The 18,422-nt window shown below is 37.6% G+C and overlaps 1 protein-coding gene across 9 annotated transcripts in view; it reads left to right on the plus strand.

The window, feature by feature from the left end:
* LOC124353138 (mucin-3A-like) overlaps nucleotides 1–18,422 on the plus strand; it is a 110,677-nt gene that overhangs the window by 18,736 nt on the left and 73,519 nt on the right. For all 9 annotated transcript variants that reach the window (XM_046802998.1, XM_046802991.1, XM_046802993.1 and 6 more), the window contains exons 4-8: nucleotides 1,044–1,157; nucleotides 1,988–2,113; nucleotides 13,298–13,411; nucleotides 15,605–15,727; nucleotides 16,729–16,860. In XM_046802998.1, coding sequence (XP_046658954.1) covers nucleotides 1,044–1,157; nucleotides 1,988–2,113; nucleotides 13,298–13,411; nucleotides 15,605–15,727; nucleotides 16,729–16,860 — 609 coding nt within the window. The remainder of the gene's footprint in view (nucleotides 1–1,043; nucleotides 1,158–1,987; nucleotides 2,114–13,297; nucleotides 13,412–15,604; nucleotides 15,728–16,728; nucleotides 16,861–18,422) is intronic.

Here is an 18,422-nt window from a genome sequence, read left to right on the forward strand (position 1 = left end):
CTCTCGGAAAGCGCCATAGCAAAATAAACTAGCACTACTGAAACTACTTGCAAAATTAGGGCTTGAAGACTTCTAAGTGACTGAGTTGATAAAACAACTGTATCTGTCAGCTGGCAATTTCATTGTTGTCTTTTTGGTCTTGTTTGCTCCAGCTGATTACCTTCCAGATAAGGAAGGTAATAACCTTACCTGCTGATAAGGAATTTCCAGATAAACAATGCGATATCAGCGTTCTACAATCGATTGGGATATTGTCAGCAAACTGAAGGCAAACACTTTGAACATTTGTTATAACTGTTTTGGTAAGTGATTTGAAGTAAAAGAAGTAAAATAAAAGATTAAATGTCTCAGTTTTCTCTAACAACCAGAATGTTTGCATTTGAAAAATTCTGTATTTTATAATCTTTGAGTGTCCGCCATTTTGTAATGCGTCAACTGTTTTACGTCAGATTTTCGCCAAAATGTTTCTAATTAAAAGAGCTTTAATTTGATGTACGACTCGACCTATGCTTCTATTTAAGAATTTTCACCAACCCCTAGCGGGACGTTCCCCATAAGCAGGATATCATGATGAAATACATAAAATAATAGTTTTATATGAGCAAAAGCTTGATGTAAATTTTGGTTCTTATATTGTAATTAGTTCAAAAGTTATTAGACCATCCCGGGACTTTTCAGCACCCCTGTATATCAAGTGTTATAACTTAACAGTAGTGCTTTGTATTTTATGGTCTGCCAGTAGGGAATAAAATAGTGACTAGAATGGGGGTAAAATCACAATTATTTATAAGTAAATTTAATCATCACCTATGAAGTCAATCATTTTGTGTACGCTAAGTTAGAATTTTTTCTGATCCTGGAAAGAACTGCAGATTGGCCCCCTTGCCATAATGGCACATTAGCTGTCCTCCATTCAATTCTACAACGTTTTCCTTATGATCTATGCTAAATATATAAATATTGAAAACATTTATTTATAAGAATTTGTAATTCGATAGATTCGAAGTAAGTTTCACAATATTGATATGGTTTTTAAATTGCAGATACACCCACACCTAAAAAAAGTTGTGTTAAAAAGCCTGTAAAGCGTAAGCATACAGGTGAAGCTGCAGCAACGTCTAAATCAACACCAATCAGTAACCAACACTCAGTTGAAGGTATTTGTCATTCTTAAATCTTTTTACATAGTTTGTATTGTACTAGAGTAGGAAATTATTTGTAATCAGAGAGCATTGAGCAACTTCTCAATGCATGTTTAAATAGAGTATAGGCATAACATAGATTTAAGAAAAGGAAATATAATTCACAATAAGAAAAATTCAAAAGAATTGAGGAAACGTTATTATCATAATATTTTATTTATGGATATCATCATCATTTGTGTGAGAATAAACAAGAACAATGATTATATTTTATTAAGCTTATAGTTGATGTTCTGATTTTCTACAGTAATTAAAAAAAGGCATAATTATCTATGCTATTTCTGTTCTAGATATTTATATTTATTTAGTGTGGATTTTGAAAATATATTACATGGAAAGAAGGAAAAAACACTCATTTATTGAGGCAAAATTTAGGACCATATGGTTTTTTTCTTATATTTCTCCATTACATTATATGTAATGTTTTACATTTTTTCTTTCTTTTTTGGTTTTTCTTGCATTGCTCTCCTGTCATGCTTTTCAGGGATGTATAGTAAAAGAAAAAAATAATGGCACATACAGTTAGTTTAGTCCATCACTACATAGTTTCTCTCAAAATCAGTATATTTTTAAATAGAACATTGATAGCAGCATCAGGTGTCATTTCCCAGCTGAGCTGCCCATATTAACTGAAAAACATACTCTACAAGTGTTGATTATTATGAGAACAGTGGTTAATGTTTATAGAATAAACCGTTACATTTTAATGTTGACATGTATGTATTAATATTTTAATGTTTTTTTGTTGTTGCAATATTAATTTATAATTTTAAATGTTAATTTAGAAATTGAGAACGTGCCTAAGAAAAGGAAATATACAAAAAAAGCTGAGAAGTCTGCTCAGCAAGAAAAGACAGTTGAAACTCCGCAGCTGGTAGGGTCTCCAGACACTATCTCAAAACAAGCTGCAGGTAATCAATGGTTTACTCATATTTGAGTCATTGTATTCTTGATCAAATCTCTTTCGTCGATCTCCCAAACAAACACCACTTCGCACCAATACTGAGATGATCAGTAAAATATTTTACTTTTTAGGTTCTTAATGAAATCTCCACTTCCCATCTGTTATTCAAACACTATTTCAGAAACTGGCAACAGAACTTAGATTTTAATACATCCACGTATATTGCATTGGTGTAAAGTAAAATTGTGGCTTCATAGGAGCAAACTTGTTATGTAAAAGCTCTGAAGTGATAGAATACTGAAAGATTTGTAAAATGATAAACAGAGATTATTTTTAGTATTACCTGGAATATTAATTAGGACAAGGTTTGTTTACCAAAGCCAATTGAATGTTTTGGCATTACGCCATAGAATAGTTGATGGTAAATTATCTGTATGAAAATATGAGGTAGAGTCAAAAATCAAAAGTGTTTGAAACCATTATGTGTAGTTTTTTTAATTGTTTTTGTCGTCGGGTGAATGTTCTAGTGTGATAACACTATTATTGGTTAGATTACGCATGAACAAAGACTGATGGGAAAATATGTTATCATTAAGCAAAAACCAATTGTGTCCCACTCATTTGTTTGGGGCGCTACCTCTCGATGGTATCTCTTAAGTGCCTAAGAATGTCCACAAAAAGTTCACTTGTAGTGAATTAAACCTTTGTAGTAAAAAACATCAGTATAAATTTTCCCTTGCTTTTGTACAAACAAACATTTTCTTTGGTTGAAAATGTTTTTATTTTCTAATCAGAGAACTAATAATTTTTTTAGGATCGTAGAGAAAACATTATGCTTTGTTATTTTTGTTTTTCAAAAATCTGAATGTACTTCGGTCATATTAGTTAATAGAATAGAATAGAAAAGTGCTTTAAACCATTTGTTGTCTTTGGAACATTGTAAACATATTTACAAATATGAACTTTAATACTTAAATTAAACGCAGAAAATGGCTCTTGTTCCACAATGAGGTGCCGCACATAAGCCATGGTCAATGACCGTCGGCTGGTTGGCTTAAGAAACAATACCACGAATTATATACAGTATTCAACTTAAACTCAAAATCTATATTTATAAAATAATATATATATACATATGTAACATAATAAACATAATATAAAAATAATAACAATAATACAACAATAAGCAAATAACATAAATTAGTGCCGTGATGAAAATAACAAATAAAAAGTATACTTTACGTCTTATTATTTAAAGCTAATTATGAAAATGAATCAGAGGATACATAAATCCGAGTAACATATAAAATATACAATTTTACACAAACACATAATATTCACTTGCTTATACTTCTCGTAAACATTCCTTATCTGGAAGGTAATCAGCTGGAGCAAACAAGATACTATAATAAATTATGCAATAAAATGCAAAAGGTTTTTTTTTTTTTTTTTTTTTTTTTTTTTCCTTCTGAGGGAAGAGGACACTTTGTCCCCGCACTTAGTCCTAAAAGGACCTTTGCGCCTCCCTTACTTTTATTTGTGCCCTCAAAAACCGAGGCTTTTTGCAAAAACCAATCAAATTTAAGGGCTCCTGTTCTCTGATGTCCTTGGGGCTGAGGAGATATGCTCCCAAGTATCTTTTCCTAGTCTCTACGATGGCAGGACAATCCAACCAAATGTGCTCTGCTGACTCCTCCTCCTCTCCACAGAGTCTACATTCGCTGCTCCCTACTAAGGCCTACCTTCACAAGGTGCTTCCTCAGAGGGCCATGTCCTGTCAACATTCCTAATATCAGTCTTATATCCTTCTTATTCTGGTCTAGGAGAGCTGTTCCACCCTTTTGCATAAGGAGAGATAAACATTTTCGATATTCTTAAACCCGAGGCTCTGCTCCAATTCTTGTATCTTGTCCTCTTTTTCCCAATCTTTAACCAGAGCTTTAATGCTGGAGAAGGATATTCCCAAACCTGGCTCAGGCCCCACCAATATGGATTCTGCTCCCTTTTTGGCGAGGATGTCCGCTTTTTCGTTTCCATGAATTCCTTCATGACCCCGGCACCCATCCGAGTGTTACTCTGTTATTTGTTGCTAGCTCTGCTAGGGCCTTCCTGCATTCCCAGACCGCTTTCGAATTAATCGAACAGGTATCCAGTGCCTTCAGTGCAGCCTGACTATCAGAGAGTATAAGGTATGATAATTCCTTTTGTCCCCCAACTGTGTGAGTCTTCTAGAACATGAATCTATTGCCATGACCTCCGCCTGAAAAACTGAGGCATGTCTTCCTAGGGGCACAGCCATGTCAACTCCAGGTCCATGTATTCCATTATCCTGCCCTTGAGTCTAGGAGTGAACCATCGGTTGTAAAACTTCAGGACTCCTTTTTTAGGGTAGGCCTCCCTTTTAATCCATTCCTCCCTACTTCCGATAGAGACCGTGTATGGTTTTTCAAAGGAGTAATTTCTTAACCATAGTATCAGATACTTTGGTTAGCATTTTCAGCCTCAGGGAAATTTTCCAATATCTTCATGTGGCCTTCTAGGGAGGTAGCATTTATTACCTTTTGTTCCTAGAAGCTTCATTGCGCTCATCGCAGCTGTTCTCATCACTTCCTGGCCAAGAGGAGTATAACCCAGAACCGCTTCCATTGCTAGTGTTGGGCAGGAGCTCATTGCTCCCGTGATGCTTAAGCAAGCTAACCTCTGAAGACTCTGTAGCCTTTTTGCAGCTGTTGTTTGTTCGACCTTCGGCCACCACACTAAGGCAGCATATGTGGACCATTGGTTTTATTATGGTTTCGTAAATCCAATATATCATTTTGGGTTTAAGTCCCCATTTAAATCCAAAGAGTCTCTTACAGGCCCAAGGGCCATTATTGCTTTTTGGATGTCTTGTTTCTAATATGGGAGTTCCAAGTGAGCTTCTCATCCAGGATTAAACCCAGATACTTCACTTCTTTTGTTTGGTTAATGCTGATTCCCTCCAGGACCGGTTTAGCTAGCTGGAATTTCCTTTTCCTGGTAAAGGTAATCATATTAGTTTTTGATGGGTTTGATCCGCAGACCTTCCCCATGACACCAGTTGCTTATGAAGTTCAGTTTTCTGTTTGTAATAGGCGTTCCAGCCTGCCAATGTTTTTCCCTTTAATCATAAGCACTAGGTCATCCGCATAACATAGTAGCCTTATCCCCCTCTTCTCTGCTTTTCTTAGGAGATCATCCACTACCATCGCCCACAGGAGAGGAGACAAGACTCCCCCCTGGGGGCAGCCTCTTTGGGCCGTGATCGCAGCCGATTCGTCCCCGTACTTGGCTTTCACCTGTCTACTTTTTAGGAGGGCTACTACTATCCATTTGACTACGTCTGGGGAAACTCCAAAACGCTCCATCGCAGTCTTCATGGATTGATATGCTACTCGGTCGAAAGCTCCTTCAATGTCCCATGAAGACGCTGACTAGGGCTTCCTTTTTTTCGAAGGTATTCTCCACCTCTCTCACTAAACTGTGGAGAGCAAGTGGTGGTTGATTTTCCTTTCTATGTATGCGTGTTGTGTGGGACTAAGTGGGGTGTACCAGTAATATTACGTCCCTTATGTGTCTATTTATTATTTTTTCCATAGTTTTCACCATGGAAGGAGGTTAGGCTTATGGGTCTGTACGAACTGGGTTTTGTTGGATCCCTGTCATTTTTCCGCAAAAACACCACTAGTGCTTATCCTCCAATTCTTTGGTATATATCCTAGGGCGAAACTGCTTCTAAATAGAATGCTAAGGGTATTTAATAGAATGTCCAGCCCCTCTTGAAGAAGGGCTGGAAAAAAACTCCATCCGCCCCAGGAGATTTAAATGGCTTGAACGATCTTATCGCCCATTTAATTCTTTCGTGTGTGAATAGTCTGTTAGACACCTGTCTGGCTTTTGCACCTCCCGACTGGATCCCCCCCCCCATATAGAGAATAAGTATCCTCATTACGAGTTAGCTGACCCCCCGGGAAAGTGTGTCTCCAGAAGTAGTTCTAAGGTCTCCTTCCTGTTTCATTGTTTAGGTCACCATTGTCCTTTACTAGAGTCCCCATAGGATTTGTATGCTCCGTTTGGAGAGTTTTTTTGAAGCCTGGATGCCTCGGGAAGACTGTTAATATTTTTACAGAAATTCCTCCAGGTTCTTCTTTTGTTTGTTCTAAGTTCTTTCTTTATATTCATTTTGGGCCTGTAGATAAGGGAGCCAGTCGTCTGTCCTTTTTTGCCCATTTTAATAATTTCCTTGTTTTGTTTCTTAATGTTTCCAACCTCCCAGTCCACCACGGCACATCCCTCTTCAACCGGTTTTGCCTGGGAGGACAGTTTTTCTCGTAGGCCTTTATTATAGCTTGCTCTACTATTTGTGCAGACCTTTCTAATTCAAATTCATTTTTCTGAAAGGGGTCCCCTATTTCTTCCAACTCTTCTGCCAGGGACTCTCTGTAACCTCTCCAGTTGGTCGATTTAGGAACCCTGTGGGTCACGTATCTTTCCCCTATCTCTCTATGTCGAACCTAATTGGACAGTGGTCCGATAGTGAGGCCTCCTTGGAGACGTGCCACCTTACTATATTTATGTTTTTGAGTCCTGTAGATAGGGTTATGTCCAGGACTTCTTTCCTATTTTTCTAGTTATAAAGGTTGGGCTTGACCCTCTATTCTCTAACACTAGATCATTGCTGAACATAAACTGTAGAAGTTCCTCACCTCTCTTGTTTGTGTTCGTAACTTCCCCAATACGTGTGGTGAGCATTGCAGTCGCAGCTGAGAATGAGGGCCGAGCCTCTGTCTCTGCAGCTCTGCAATAGTCTTTCTAGTTCTTTTGGTGGGCAGCTTGTTGACGGGTTGGGGAAGTAGGCTGAGGCTATAGTAAAACCTCTCTGTCCCCTTGCAGTTGAAGCCACCTTCACTGTAGCCGCCACCAGATCCCTTGTTATTAGATCTGTAATCGGAAAGACTGTTATTAGTTTTGAAGTTAGAATACAAGTTCTTGGGTTTTCAATTGTTCGATCATAAATGAGATTACCTACCTGAGTTGTCAGTCCTCTGATGCAACCTCTATTGATCCAAGGCTCCTGGATTAGGGCGATATCCAGGCCTGTTGAGATAAACCTTCTTCCCAAGATGCAAAAGGTTACAATGAAACCCTTCTTTTTCGTTTATTAACTATTTATTTTAGAAATTAAAAGTTAAATTCGTACATTAAACCCCAACGGTACACCCACGTATCCTTCATATAATTACCCAAATTAGGCCAATCCCTTCCATTGAGGTAAGATTCGAATTCGTTCCTATTTAAGGAGGTTTTACCGAGCCATTTTTTTCTGTAGTAAGCAAAAATAGGGCAAGAAGCCACGTAATGGAACACGTCTTCGTTTTCGTTTTTATTACATAATGAGCATAAATAATTTTTTCTGGTTATCCAGGGTTTGTAATTTAAACCGACAAGCTCTGCTCTGACCTTAATGGCCCAAGACATAACTGAAACTTTCAAATTATCAGTGAGAAAGGTTCTGTTGCCCAGGTCAAGGTCAAGTGTCAAGTATTGTTTGTGATAAACAGACGTCCTGGCTCTGCCGACTGTATAGGCCCGCCAAACTGCCCGCTCTGCCTCCACCACTTCCGTCAGTTGTGATTGCAAATCTCAGTCAGTGTCAAAATTTAATGTTTTCCCCAGATTCCTTGCTAAAATTTTTGGTAGGCGCTCCTCAGGCAGACTCCAAACTTTTAATAAATACTTAATATTCAGAGATAAAGTAAACATATGCAACTTTTCAATTCCCGTTTCTAGATAAATCACATAGTTTGGTGTGTTTTTCGGAAGTCGAAATAATTTTTTAATAAAGTTTTTCTGCACTGATTCTACGTATTCATTTTCGGAGAATCCCCAGACCTGAGCCCCGTAGCAAAGTATCGACTTCACCACCGAGCTGAATAATGTAAACTTAGCGCTTACTGGGACATCAATGTTATTTATCAGTCGATTCCAAACAGAATTAATTGCAATATTTGAAGCCCTGGCTTTATCTTTGAAGTGTTCAGACCAAGAAAGAGACGATGTAAGAGTAAATCCTAAGTACTTGTAACTGTTCACAACTTCTATTCGTTCCCCGTTAAACCACCATTTATCATTAACACTCAATTTACCCCCCTTTCTAAAAACTATAATCTTGGATTTATTAAAATTAACCTTCAGATTCCATGTAGCACAATATATTTCTAGCTTTTTAATCATGTGTTGCACACTGGTGCTTGTTGGAGCTAATAATACCAAGTCATCTGCATACTCCAATTCAGGACGGTCATATTAGTTACCTCACCACCTATTAACATTTGATTTTCTTTTTAATTGTCTGTCGGCTTTTTTTGGAACCATTCACAAGCAAATTAAATGTATGTTCATATGATCATGAAGGATGCTGTATGTACGAGGTCCAATCAAAAAGTATCCTACCTTTTGGTGCAACGTAAAACTGAAGTTACCTGAAAATAGCTGGTGTTAATTTTCTTCAAAATAAGCACCCTGAGAAGCAACACAACGATTCCAGCGACGTTTCCACTTCTGGAAGCAGTCTTGAAAATCACTTTTTGGCATCGCCATGAGATCAGCCGTTGTTTTTTTCATAATTGCTTCTTGACTTTCAAATCTGGTGCCTTTCAATGGTTTTTTGAGGTGGGGGAAGAGCCAAAAATCGCATGGAGCCATATCTGGAGAGTACGGAGGCTGAGGAACTTGCGGAGTGCCGTGTTTCGCCAAAAAAGTTTGAATGAGCTGGTGCATTGTCGTGGTGTAGCCGCCAATTTTGAGACGCCCACAAGCCAGGTCTTGTTTTCTTGCTTCACAGGTTAAAATTGCTTCAGCTGATCCGAAACTGACATCCAACTCAGTACTTACTTCCTCCACAGTCATTCGACAATTTTCACAGATCAAAACTTATGCTTTCTCGATGATTTCCGGAGTTCGACTTGTTTTTGGTCGGCCCGAACGTGCATCACTTTCTGCCGAGGTTTGACCACTTTTGAAACGGTTATACTACTCTTTAATCTGCGTAACACTCATTGCCTCATTTTCGAATGCTAGCTGAATTTTCCGAATGGTCTCACTTTGTTTTTCTCAGAGTTTCACGCAAAATTTAATGCAATAACGTTGTTCCACTTTTTCCATCATCTTCACAGTTAGAGAAAACCAATACGCGCACTTGACTTATCAGTACATACTGACCCGTCTCCGGCGAACCAGTCGGGGGATCGAGATAAGACTTTGTACCTTTCCTTATCATAGTAGGAACTATTGTCGCAACAAATCTTATCTCATTATTGGCAGCAGAAGCCGCGATACACGACGAGGTCGGATACTTTTTGATTGGACCTCGTACTACCATGAGAAAATTTACCTGAAACACATTTTGTCAATTGTTAGTCTCCTTTATGTTCTTACACTTTGTTGTACTCGCTAAATGTTTTCATCACTGGTTGTTGAAGGCCGTCCATTACGAGATTCATCTTCAATGCTCGTGTAACTTTTACGAATATGTTTGTGCCATTTGTAAACTTGATTTTTCAACATCGCCTCATCACCGTAAGCATGAACTAATAACTCAAAGAATCTCATGAGGTGACTTTTAAAGCAAAACAGAATTTAGTGTTTCATCCTTGTTCACTAATTGAAATTTTCGTATCAAAAAGGTTAATGTTCAGACACATGAGAACACCAGTAAACAATGGTAACTGAGCGTTACCAACATTACTGATAGTCTGCCCAGGAGTAGTACCAACTGTTGCAACTCACCGTCGAGCATGCTGGATGTATATTTAAATCCATTGTGGGGACTTTTTGACTCTACCTCATAATAAATTATGTATGGTAGCATAGAATTGTGAAGTTTTTGTAGAATTGGGCTTCGAAGCCAGTAAAATTATTCAATAGCAGTGTTAAGGACGTTTGCCAGTTCTTGAATCTGTTGTTATATAATGACTGAAAATTTTTGTAATCTTGTTATCCTCTCAAGTCACTCATCAATAATGAATTCCAAACAAAAACAATTTTTAAAATGTGTTTTTTCAATGTTTTTCCATGTTCCTCAAGCGGTATCTAAAAAATTAATTAACCTTAAATATTAAGCAGTTGTGCACCCAACGGGGTACACGATAGTCTAAGGTATTTATTTAATCACGTTATCTTGTTTAACAAACCACAAAGACAGGAAAACAATGAAAACTCAATAATGAGAAATTTTCAGCAACGTGCGCCCTATCAGGTGCACAACGTGCTTTATGAAAGCCCGGTGCGTACCCGATCTGGTACACAACGGTAGTTGTGAAAGATCGCGTGTACCCAATCAGATATATCAGCTTGCCTTTATTTTCCATAAAATCATCAAAAATATTTGGTCTACATATACTATCACAGACTAAATTTAACATCAAAATGTGTCACAAACACGTGTTACAATAAACGTTTGTTCCAAGCCTAAACAAACTCAAGTATTTTGCTGATTTCGGCAGTTCATAAAGGGTTAAGGATAAATCATTTCATACTAGCTTATTTTATATGTCATAAGAGTAAACTCATATATTTTTTAAGAATAAATTAAAGTAATGTTGACTACATCTTATCAAGCATGAAAGTGCTGTTATTCTAATATAATACAGTAATTAAAATATAGGGTGATTCGAAAAGAGCACCTGTTTTGATGTATTAAATTAGGAGATTTATTTCAATAAAAACTAAAAAATAAATACATCAACGTGTCCGTAAATTCTTCTGATTTCATGTATAACAAATTATTTCATGAATGTGGCCTCCTCTACTACGCTGGCACGGAACAACTTTCTACATGAAATTCATTCAACCCGTTGAATTTTCTCCTTCAAGTCCTTCGGGGTTTATTGGCATTCACCAATGACTTCAGATAATCCCAAAGATGAAAATCACAAGGTGTCAAGTCACATGATCTTGGTGGCCATTGATGGTCGGAATTCCGAGAAATATGCGATTCTGGAACTGTTCACGGAACAACACAATATTTCTCGGACAGCGTGGCAGGAGACCTTATGCATGACATCATTTTTCATACCTGAAATTGGAAGACCCATGACCCATGTTGATGTATTTATTTGTAGCTTACATCATTTTTCATACATGAAATCGGATGGTCATATGACCATGTTGATGTATTAATTTGTAGCTTACATCATTTTTCATACATGAAATCGGAAGGTCATATGACCATGTTGATGTGTTTATATTTAGCTTTTTATTAAAATAAAGCTTTTAATTTGATATACCAAAATGGACATTATTTTGAAATCACCCTTTATTTATTATAACTATCCTTACTATTTGTAATCATTGTTTTGTATGGGATTTTCGTATGTGATGCCGTCATGTTTTTTCTGCATGTATAATATAGTAGTGCCCAATAGCTCAACATTTTAGTTAAATGAATCAATGAAGAGTTTCTTTCAATTGGGACTGTTTCACTATACGAGGGGGTACCCAAAAAATTAATTATTTTTTAAAAATTATATATTATAAAATTTTTTACAATACGACCTTATCTCCTTCAAAATAATCTCCATTACAACTAATACATTTGTCCCAACGGTATTTCCATTGATCAAAACATTTTTTGTAGTCATCTTTAGAAATGGCTGCAAGCTCGAGCTTCGTTTTTTTCTTAACCTCTTCAACGCTGTCAAATCGTTGACCTTTCAAGCCTCTTTTCATGTGTGGAAATAAAAAAAAGTCGCATGGAGCGAGGTCAGGCGAGTAAGGTGCGTGGGGCAGCGGAACCATGCCGTTTTTGGCTAAAAACTGCCTAACTGAGATGGCTGTGTGTGCCGGTGCGTTGTCGTGGTGGAAGAACCAGTCTCCAGTCTGCCACAAATCGGGTCTTTTCTGGTGAACACTGTTGCGCAATCTTCTTAAAATCTCCAAATAAAATGTTTGGTTGACAGTCTGACCTGGAGGAACAAACTCAGAATGAACAATGCCTTTAGCATCAAAAAAGCAAATCAACATGGTTTTGATGTTTGATTTGACTTGCCGACATTTTTTTGGACGAGGTGGAGATGGCGATTTCCATTGGCTTGACTGTTGCTTCGTTTCTGGGTCATAACCATAGCACCATGACTCATCAGCAGTAATTACCTTTTCCAGAAAATCGGGATCATTTTCGAGATGTTCTTTCAGAAGGCGGCAAGTTTCAACTCGATGTGTCTTTTTATGGTCAGTCAGAAGTCGAGGAACAAATTTGGCAGCAACCCTTTTCAGTCCTAAATCTCCTGTTAAAATTCGCTGAACCGAGCTCCAAGTTAACCCACTACTCTCTGATAGTTCCTCAATTGTCTGTCGACGGTTGGTGAGCACAAGTTCACGAATTTTCTCAACATTTTCGTCCGTTCGAGAGGTTGATGGACGTCCAGAACGAGGTTTGTCTTCAATCGACATGTCGCCATTTTTAAATCGTGCGAACCACTCGTAGACCTCAATTTTCCCCATAGCATCATCTTTGTAAGCTGTATTCAACATTAAAATAGTTTCTGCAGCATTTTTACCAAGTAAAAAACAAAATTTCACAGCTGCACGTTGTTCACTTAAACTTGCCATGACAAAAAACGAAACAAGAACAAAACAGGGTTAGCGAAAACAGTCACTACGAACGAACAGAATGCACTAGGACAACGGAACTGGGGTCACTGAGCTCGCAATGGGTTGCGCGACACACGCCTAGCGGCAGGAATGTGTACTACACGCTGCCGGCTGCCAGCGATACAATTTCGGTTACTTTTGGGTACCCCCTTCGTATGTAAGATTGGTGAAGCATCAAAGCATCAGATATCACTGATATGTCAAGCTGACCAACATTGAAAACTATCCTCCCCACATGTAGCTCTTGGTAGAGCCAAAGGTTAATTTTGAAGAATCAACTGTTATTCTCCGACCTATATTTTACATACACTCTGAATAGTACATGTTTCTTGAATTTTATATAATCATTACCCTTTTGCGTGGACCTCAAATTTCAGACTGTTTTAGCCAAATTAATACTTTAATACAATACAAAAAAAGTTTTAATTTGATATTTTACTTTCCTTTACATTATGTAATATTGGTAACAAATGCTGGAATAGTAATTTAAAACTTAAACTGTTAATTTTTGAAATTACAGGTGTGCCTAAAAAGAGAAAACACACCAAAAAAGCTGTGAAGTCAATTCAACAAGAAGCCGTAGCTAACACTCCAGAGGTGACAGTGTCTGCTAACACAACTTCACAAGCTGCAGGTAATCTGTAATGTACTTGTATTTTTCGCTAGCGTTTACCAAAGCCGTCTTCCACCACTTGTTGATGAAGACATCTCATTTATGTTTGTCTGTGTGTTTAATAATTGTCGGAACAAGTTGACCTAGAGGGTTTAAATTTGTTGTGACACTCTTTCAATTACCTCTTCTTCTGTATTGAAAATGGTACGCATCAGTCCATTGGGAATTTCAATTTCCATCTACCAAAATATAACTGCTCTTTTTCACTAAGTACAAGAAGCTGAGGAAACGGCAAATTGCACTTAGTTCTTAAAGGACCTTTGTACTTGCTTCTGGAGTGATAGAATTTTCGTAATGGGTAAGTTTGGGAGTAGGGGTTGCGTCTTGTCGAGATAACGAGGAGGAATTGGGGGCTCTATATCTCAGCCATGTTACCTTTGAAGAAGGGATGCTAGATCTGTTCCAGCCTCTTCCAGTGAAAGCGGGCAGGGACGGTATTCCCTCATATTTAGGCTAGAAAAAGCCTAAAGTTCCACCCACTCCAACAGCCATCCTCCACACTGAACTAGACCTATTAGTCCATCCTTTTCTCCCTGTATTTTGACATTGGCAATTAGTGATGTGCTGCTCCTGGACATCCTTTGTGATGCCCAGATTTAAGTGACACGTCTTACTTTACTTGGTCATCTTAGATAACCAGTGTAGGTTCAACTGAAAGATATAAACCAGCTAGAAGTGAACACTTGTGGGATAAGTTACTCTGAGTAACCTCCCCGTCAATCAGTCTTCTGGGTAACCTTGTTGGCAATAGAATAAACAAATAGTAAACTTAGTATGTTGGGAAGGTTAATAATGTCATTTTTTAGTAACTTATCAGCATGTTATGTTAGGTACTTTGTTGAATTGGTTGGTTTCATACAAAGATTGAACATTTTTTTTCTCTTGGGGCGGCCTACTGCCGTGCACTTAAGCCTCAAGGGCTTTTTGCGCACCCGGAAACACACCATGAGGCCCACCAGACTACAACTTCAGCAGTTCAACAAACCGCCGAAAACAACCTATCAAGTCCTCCTGGGAAAATTCACCACCCCTGTCCAAACTACCAAAGATGGCATACCGCTCTCTTGCTATTGCAGGGCAATCAAAGAGCAGGTGCTCAGCAGTCTCCTCCTGCTCATTACACCTTCCACATCGCGGATCCTCCTGAAGGATGCCAACTCTGTGAAGATGCTTCCTCAGGTGACCATGCCCCGTAATGAGACCAATGACCTTAGAAGACATTGATTTGTTTAATGAGAGAAGGTCCGAAGCCACCTTGGAGGAAGGTGACTGTAATACCATTCTATTCACTCTCAAACCCGGATGCAACCTCCACCTTCTCCCACGCTCCACGTGAATTTTAGTTTAATCTGCAGTGGCATTTTTTAGCAAGGTAAATTTACTGTGTTGTGGTGTTGATTGGGACTACTGAAGAAAAATGGAATGGCTGGGAGCACTGATGTTTCCATATGGATTTTGAACTACTTTTGCAAGAACTTGGGAGTCTTGAAATTTGGAACAAAGCTCAGGCACTAAAAAATGCTATAGTAGGTCTATATAATTTACTATTGTATGTATTAAACACTTGTATATACTCATATTAAGAGTATTTGTATTCCTAGGATAATGCTCTTAAAATACAAAGAATACCTACTGCCACTTGAAAATCTATACTTGTTTATTACCAGAAAATGCAGTTTAATTTTTTTGAATAATTTTACAGATGTGAGTGAACTCAATTTGTGTCTCTTTGTGTACAGAATATATACAAGGAAATGTTACAATACGTTTATTGATTGTAAAATTCGAGGGTGTACCCCTAAATCGTATTCTTATACTCAAAAATAGCCATTACGAAGTGTAATGGGCTGAGCTTTAGGCAGAGTCTGTCTTTCTAGTTTACAATTACAGATATCTAAATTCAAATTGTGGTATCACAACAAACGTAAATGATAGCTTTTAGTGCAGAGATTTAGAGAGAAAAGTGTACTCTGAATGTTGTATGCTTTTCTTGAAATATATAATTATTACGTTATTAATGACTGTTTTAGTTAATTTAATATTTTAATACAACACTAAAAAAGTGTTAATTTGTTATTTGACCATTTCCATTATATTATAATGCTGATAATCAATGCTGGAATAGTAATTTAAAACTTCAAATGTTAATTTCAGAAATTACAGAAACACCTAAAAAAGGAAAATACACCAAAAAGAATTTGAAGTCAATTCAGCAAGAAGAAGTAGCTAAAACTCCAGAAGTGACAGTGGCTGAAAAAACTACTTCAAAAGCTGCAGGTAATCTGTCATTAGTCACCAAGGACAAGCACTCGGCAAAAGACTGCTTGCCGATTCTAGCTCCGGATTCACCAGATGGCTGATGGGGCTGGGGCTGGGGAGGGATCGGGTTAAGCAAGTGATTGCCTTGATCACTGGACACGGCCACTTCAGGAAACACCTAAACACTCTAGGTTTACGAAATGAGGACTCGGAGTGTAGACTCTGCAATAAGTCTGAAGAGACTGCAAAACACATAATACTGGACTGTGAGAGACTGGGAGCAAGGAGAAGGGCTCTTTTCGGTGATAAACAACCAGGCGACGAACCAGATGCTAGTATCGGGGAAAAGCTTCTTAGCCTAATTAAGGGCACGAAGATAGGCTTACCCCTCTAACATCAAAGGGGCACACAATAAGCTCAGGTTGACGTGTGAGGATCTAGGAATCCACCCCAATATCCCAAAGGAAAAAAAAAAAAAAAAAATCTGTCATTTATTTTATTTACTGAACTCTTGGTCAAATCTCTGTCTCCACCTTCTATTTAAACATTGCAATCAAGGATCACTACTTGAAAACAAAGCTGGAGGCATTTAGTTATTTTAATACTTAGGCTGACACAGACGATGTATTAATTTTCTGTTCACACCGCCTCCAAAAATTTCCAATACAATTAGAATTTTTAAATAAATACTTTGTTTTAAGTTTGTTTTTGATGATGGAAGATTTGTAAGAATAACAGGATTTCGGTCATTTGCCATTGTTATAATCCTGTTATCCTTTTATTAAATAAATAGCTTCACCTCGGTGAAATCTTGTCTTTTCGCTCACACAGTTTTTGATTGTCTTTATTATAATTGACAAATGCCTTTAATACAGGCGGAGTCAAGACTATCATATCCTCTCATACAGCTCAACCTCACTCTAGTTTGATGTAGAGGATTCAAATTTCATAGCTTAGTTGTTAATTTAGAAAGATAATAATTGGTGTTTGTTCACAATTGTATGTGTCATTGTTACTAGGAAGCAAAAACAAATCATCGAAGAACACACAAACACAAGCAACCAACAAAAAGAAAAAAGTTACACAGCCACCTGTAAAAAAAATTCAATCCGTCAAAAGTACAACTAACAGAAAACAACCATCAAAATCAGGTATTTGTTTATACATATAGTAAAATTGATTATGAATTAGATAACTCACTTGATATGTATACCACTTTGTTTAGCCCTTCCTTGCCAATTCATGATTGGTTGGTTTAGTTCTGTATTATAACAATTAAAATATTACTTAAAAATCTTGTTACAGTGTCTTGTTTACAGACACTCAACAAGAGAGTAGTGGTTTTCAAGTAAGATTTTTATATTAACTGAAACCATTTTTTTTATGAGGGAAGAGTCTAGGACCCTGCACTGTCATTAAAGAACTTATGCTACTCTCTTACCTTGTATTTAATTCTCAAATCTGAGACTTCGGCAAAAATCAATCGATTTGTGGGCCCTTGTCCTCTGTATAATATTGTTAGTTTATCTGATTCGTTGGCTGAGCATTAGCGTATTCTAGCACTTGAAGACTGAAAATATTTTATTTCTGTTTGTCTGTATGTCTGCTCACAAGATATCTCAAAAACGAATGGACCTAGAGACTGGACAAAACAAATCTAAGCCAAAACTGTCCATTGAAATTCGATAGTATAGAAATTAAATAAGTAGACCAGACTAAATTTTTAGGTTTGATGTTAGATAAGTCTATCTTTCTTAGCTAGTGCAAGAATGCTCTGGTAGAACTGGCAAAGAAAAATAGAGAAACACTCGGTTGGGTACCGGGCCTTGAGGACATTCGGTATTGAAAAAGCAGATACCCTCAGCAAAAAGGGAACGGAATTCTTTATGGTGGAGCCAGAGCCGGGTTGCGGGATAGCTTTCTCCTACATCAAAGCTGTTGTAAAAGATTGGGAAAAGAGGACAAGAAACTTTAATTGGAGTAGAGCCTCAGGATTAAGACAATCAAATATGTATATCTCTCCTTATGCTAAAAGGGCGGGCATCTCTCTTAGATCAGAGTAAGGAGGATATGAGAATGATAATAGGGATGCTGACAGGACATGGCCCCCTTAGAAAACACCTCATGAAGGTGGACCTTAGCCAGACTGATGAATGTAGATCGCGGAGAAGCGGAGGAATCAGCGGAGAATATGTGGCTAAACTGTCCTGCCGTATCTAAAATTCGGAAAAGATTCCTAGAGGTATATCTCTTCAGCCCCAAGAACATCAGAGAACAGGAACCTCAAATCTGATCAGCTTCTGTAAAAGTCTCAGATTCTGAGGATACAAATATGAAGGAGGGACAAAGGTCCTTTTAGGACTAAGTGCGGGGACAATCGTCTCTTTCCCTTGGAAAAAAATATTAGATAAAAGTTTGACATGGACACTCATATTCTGGCTCTTCAAAAAATATATCCTCTGAAGTGTATGCCCTAAAATGTATCTCTAAATATTATACTACAGTCACACTAAAATGATATACTTTTCTCATATTCATTTCCACATCTCATTTGGTGCAGTTTTGTATGGTTCGACTAGTAACAAATCTGTAAAATATTTTCTTATTGCAGAAGAGAGCTATTCGAATTATTTCAGGTCTAAAACCTCAAGACAGCATAAGAGATCTCTTTTATAGTTTACTTTATTTTGACAATTTATGGCATATACATTAT

This window comes from Homalodisca vitripennis, chromosome 1, assembly GCF_021130785.1.
Source record: "Homalodisca vitripennis isolate AUS2020 chromosome 1, UT_GWSS_2.1, whole genome shotgun sequence".
Lineage (NCBI taxonomy): Eukaryota > Metazoa > Arthropoda > Insecta > Hemiptera > Cicadellidae > Homalodisca > Homalodisca vitripennis.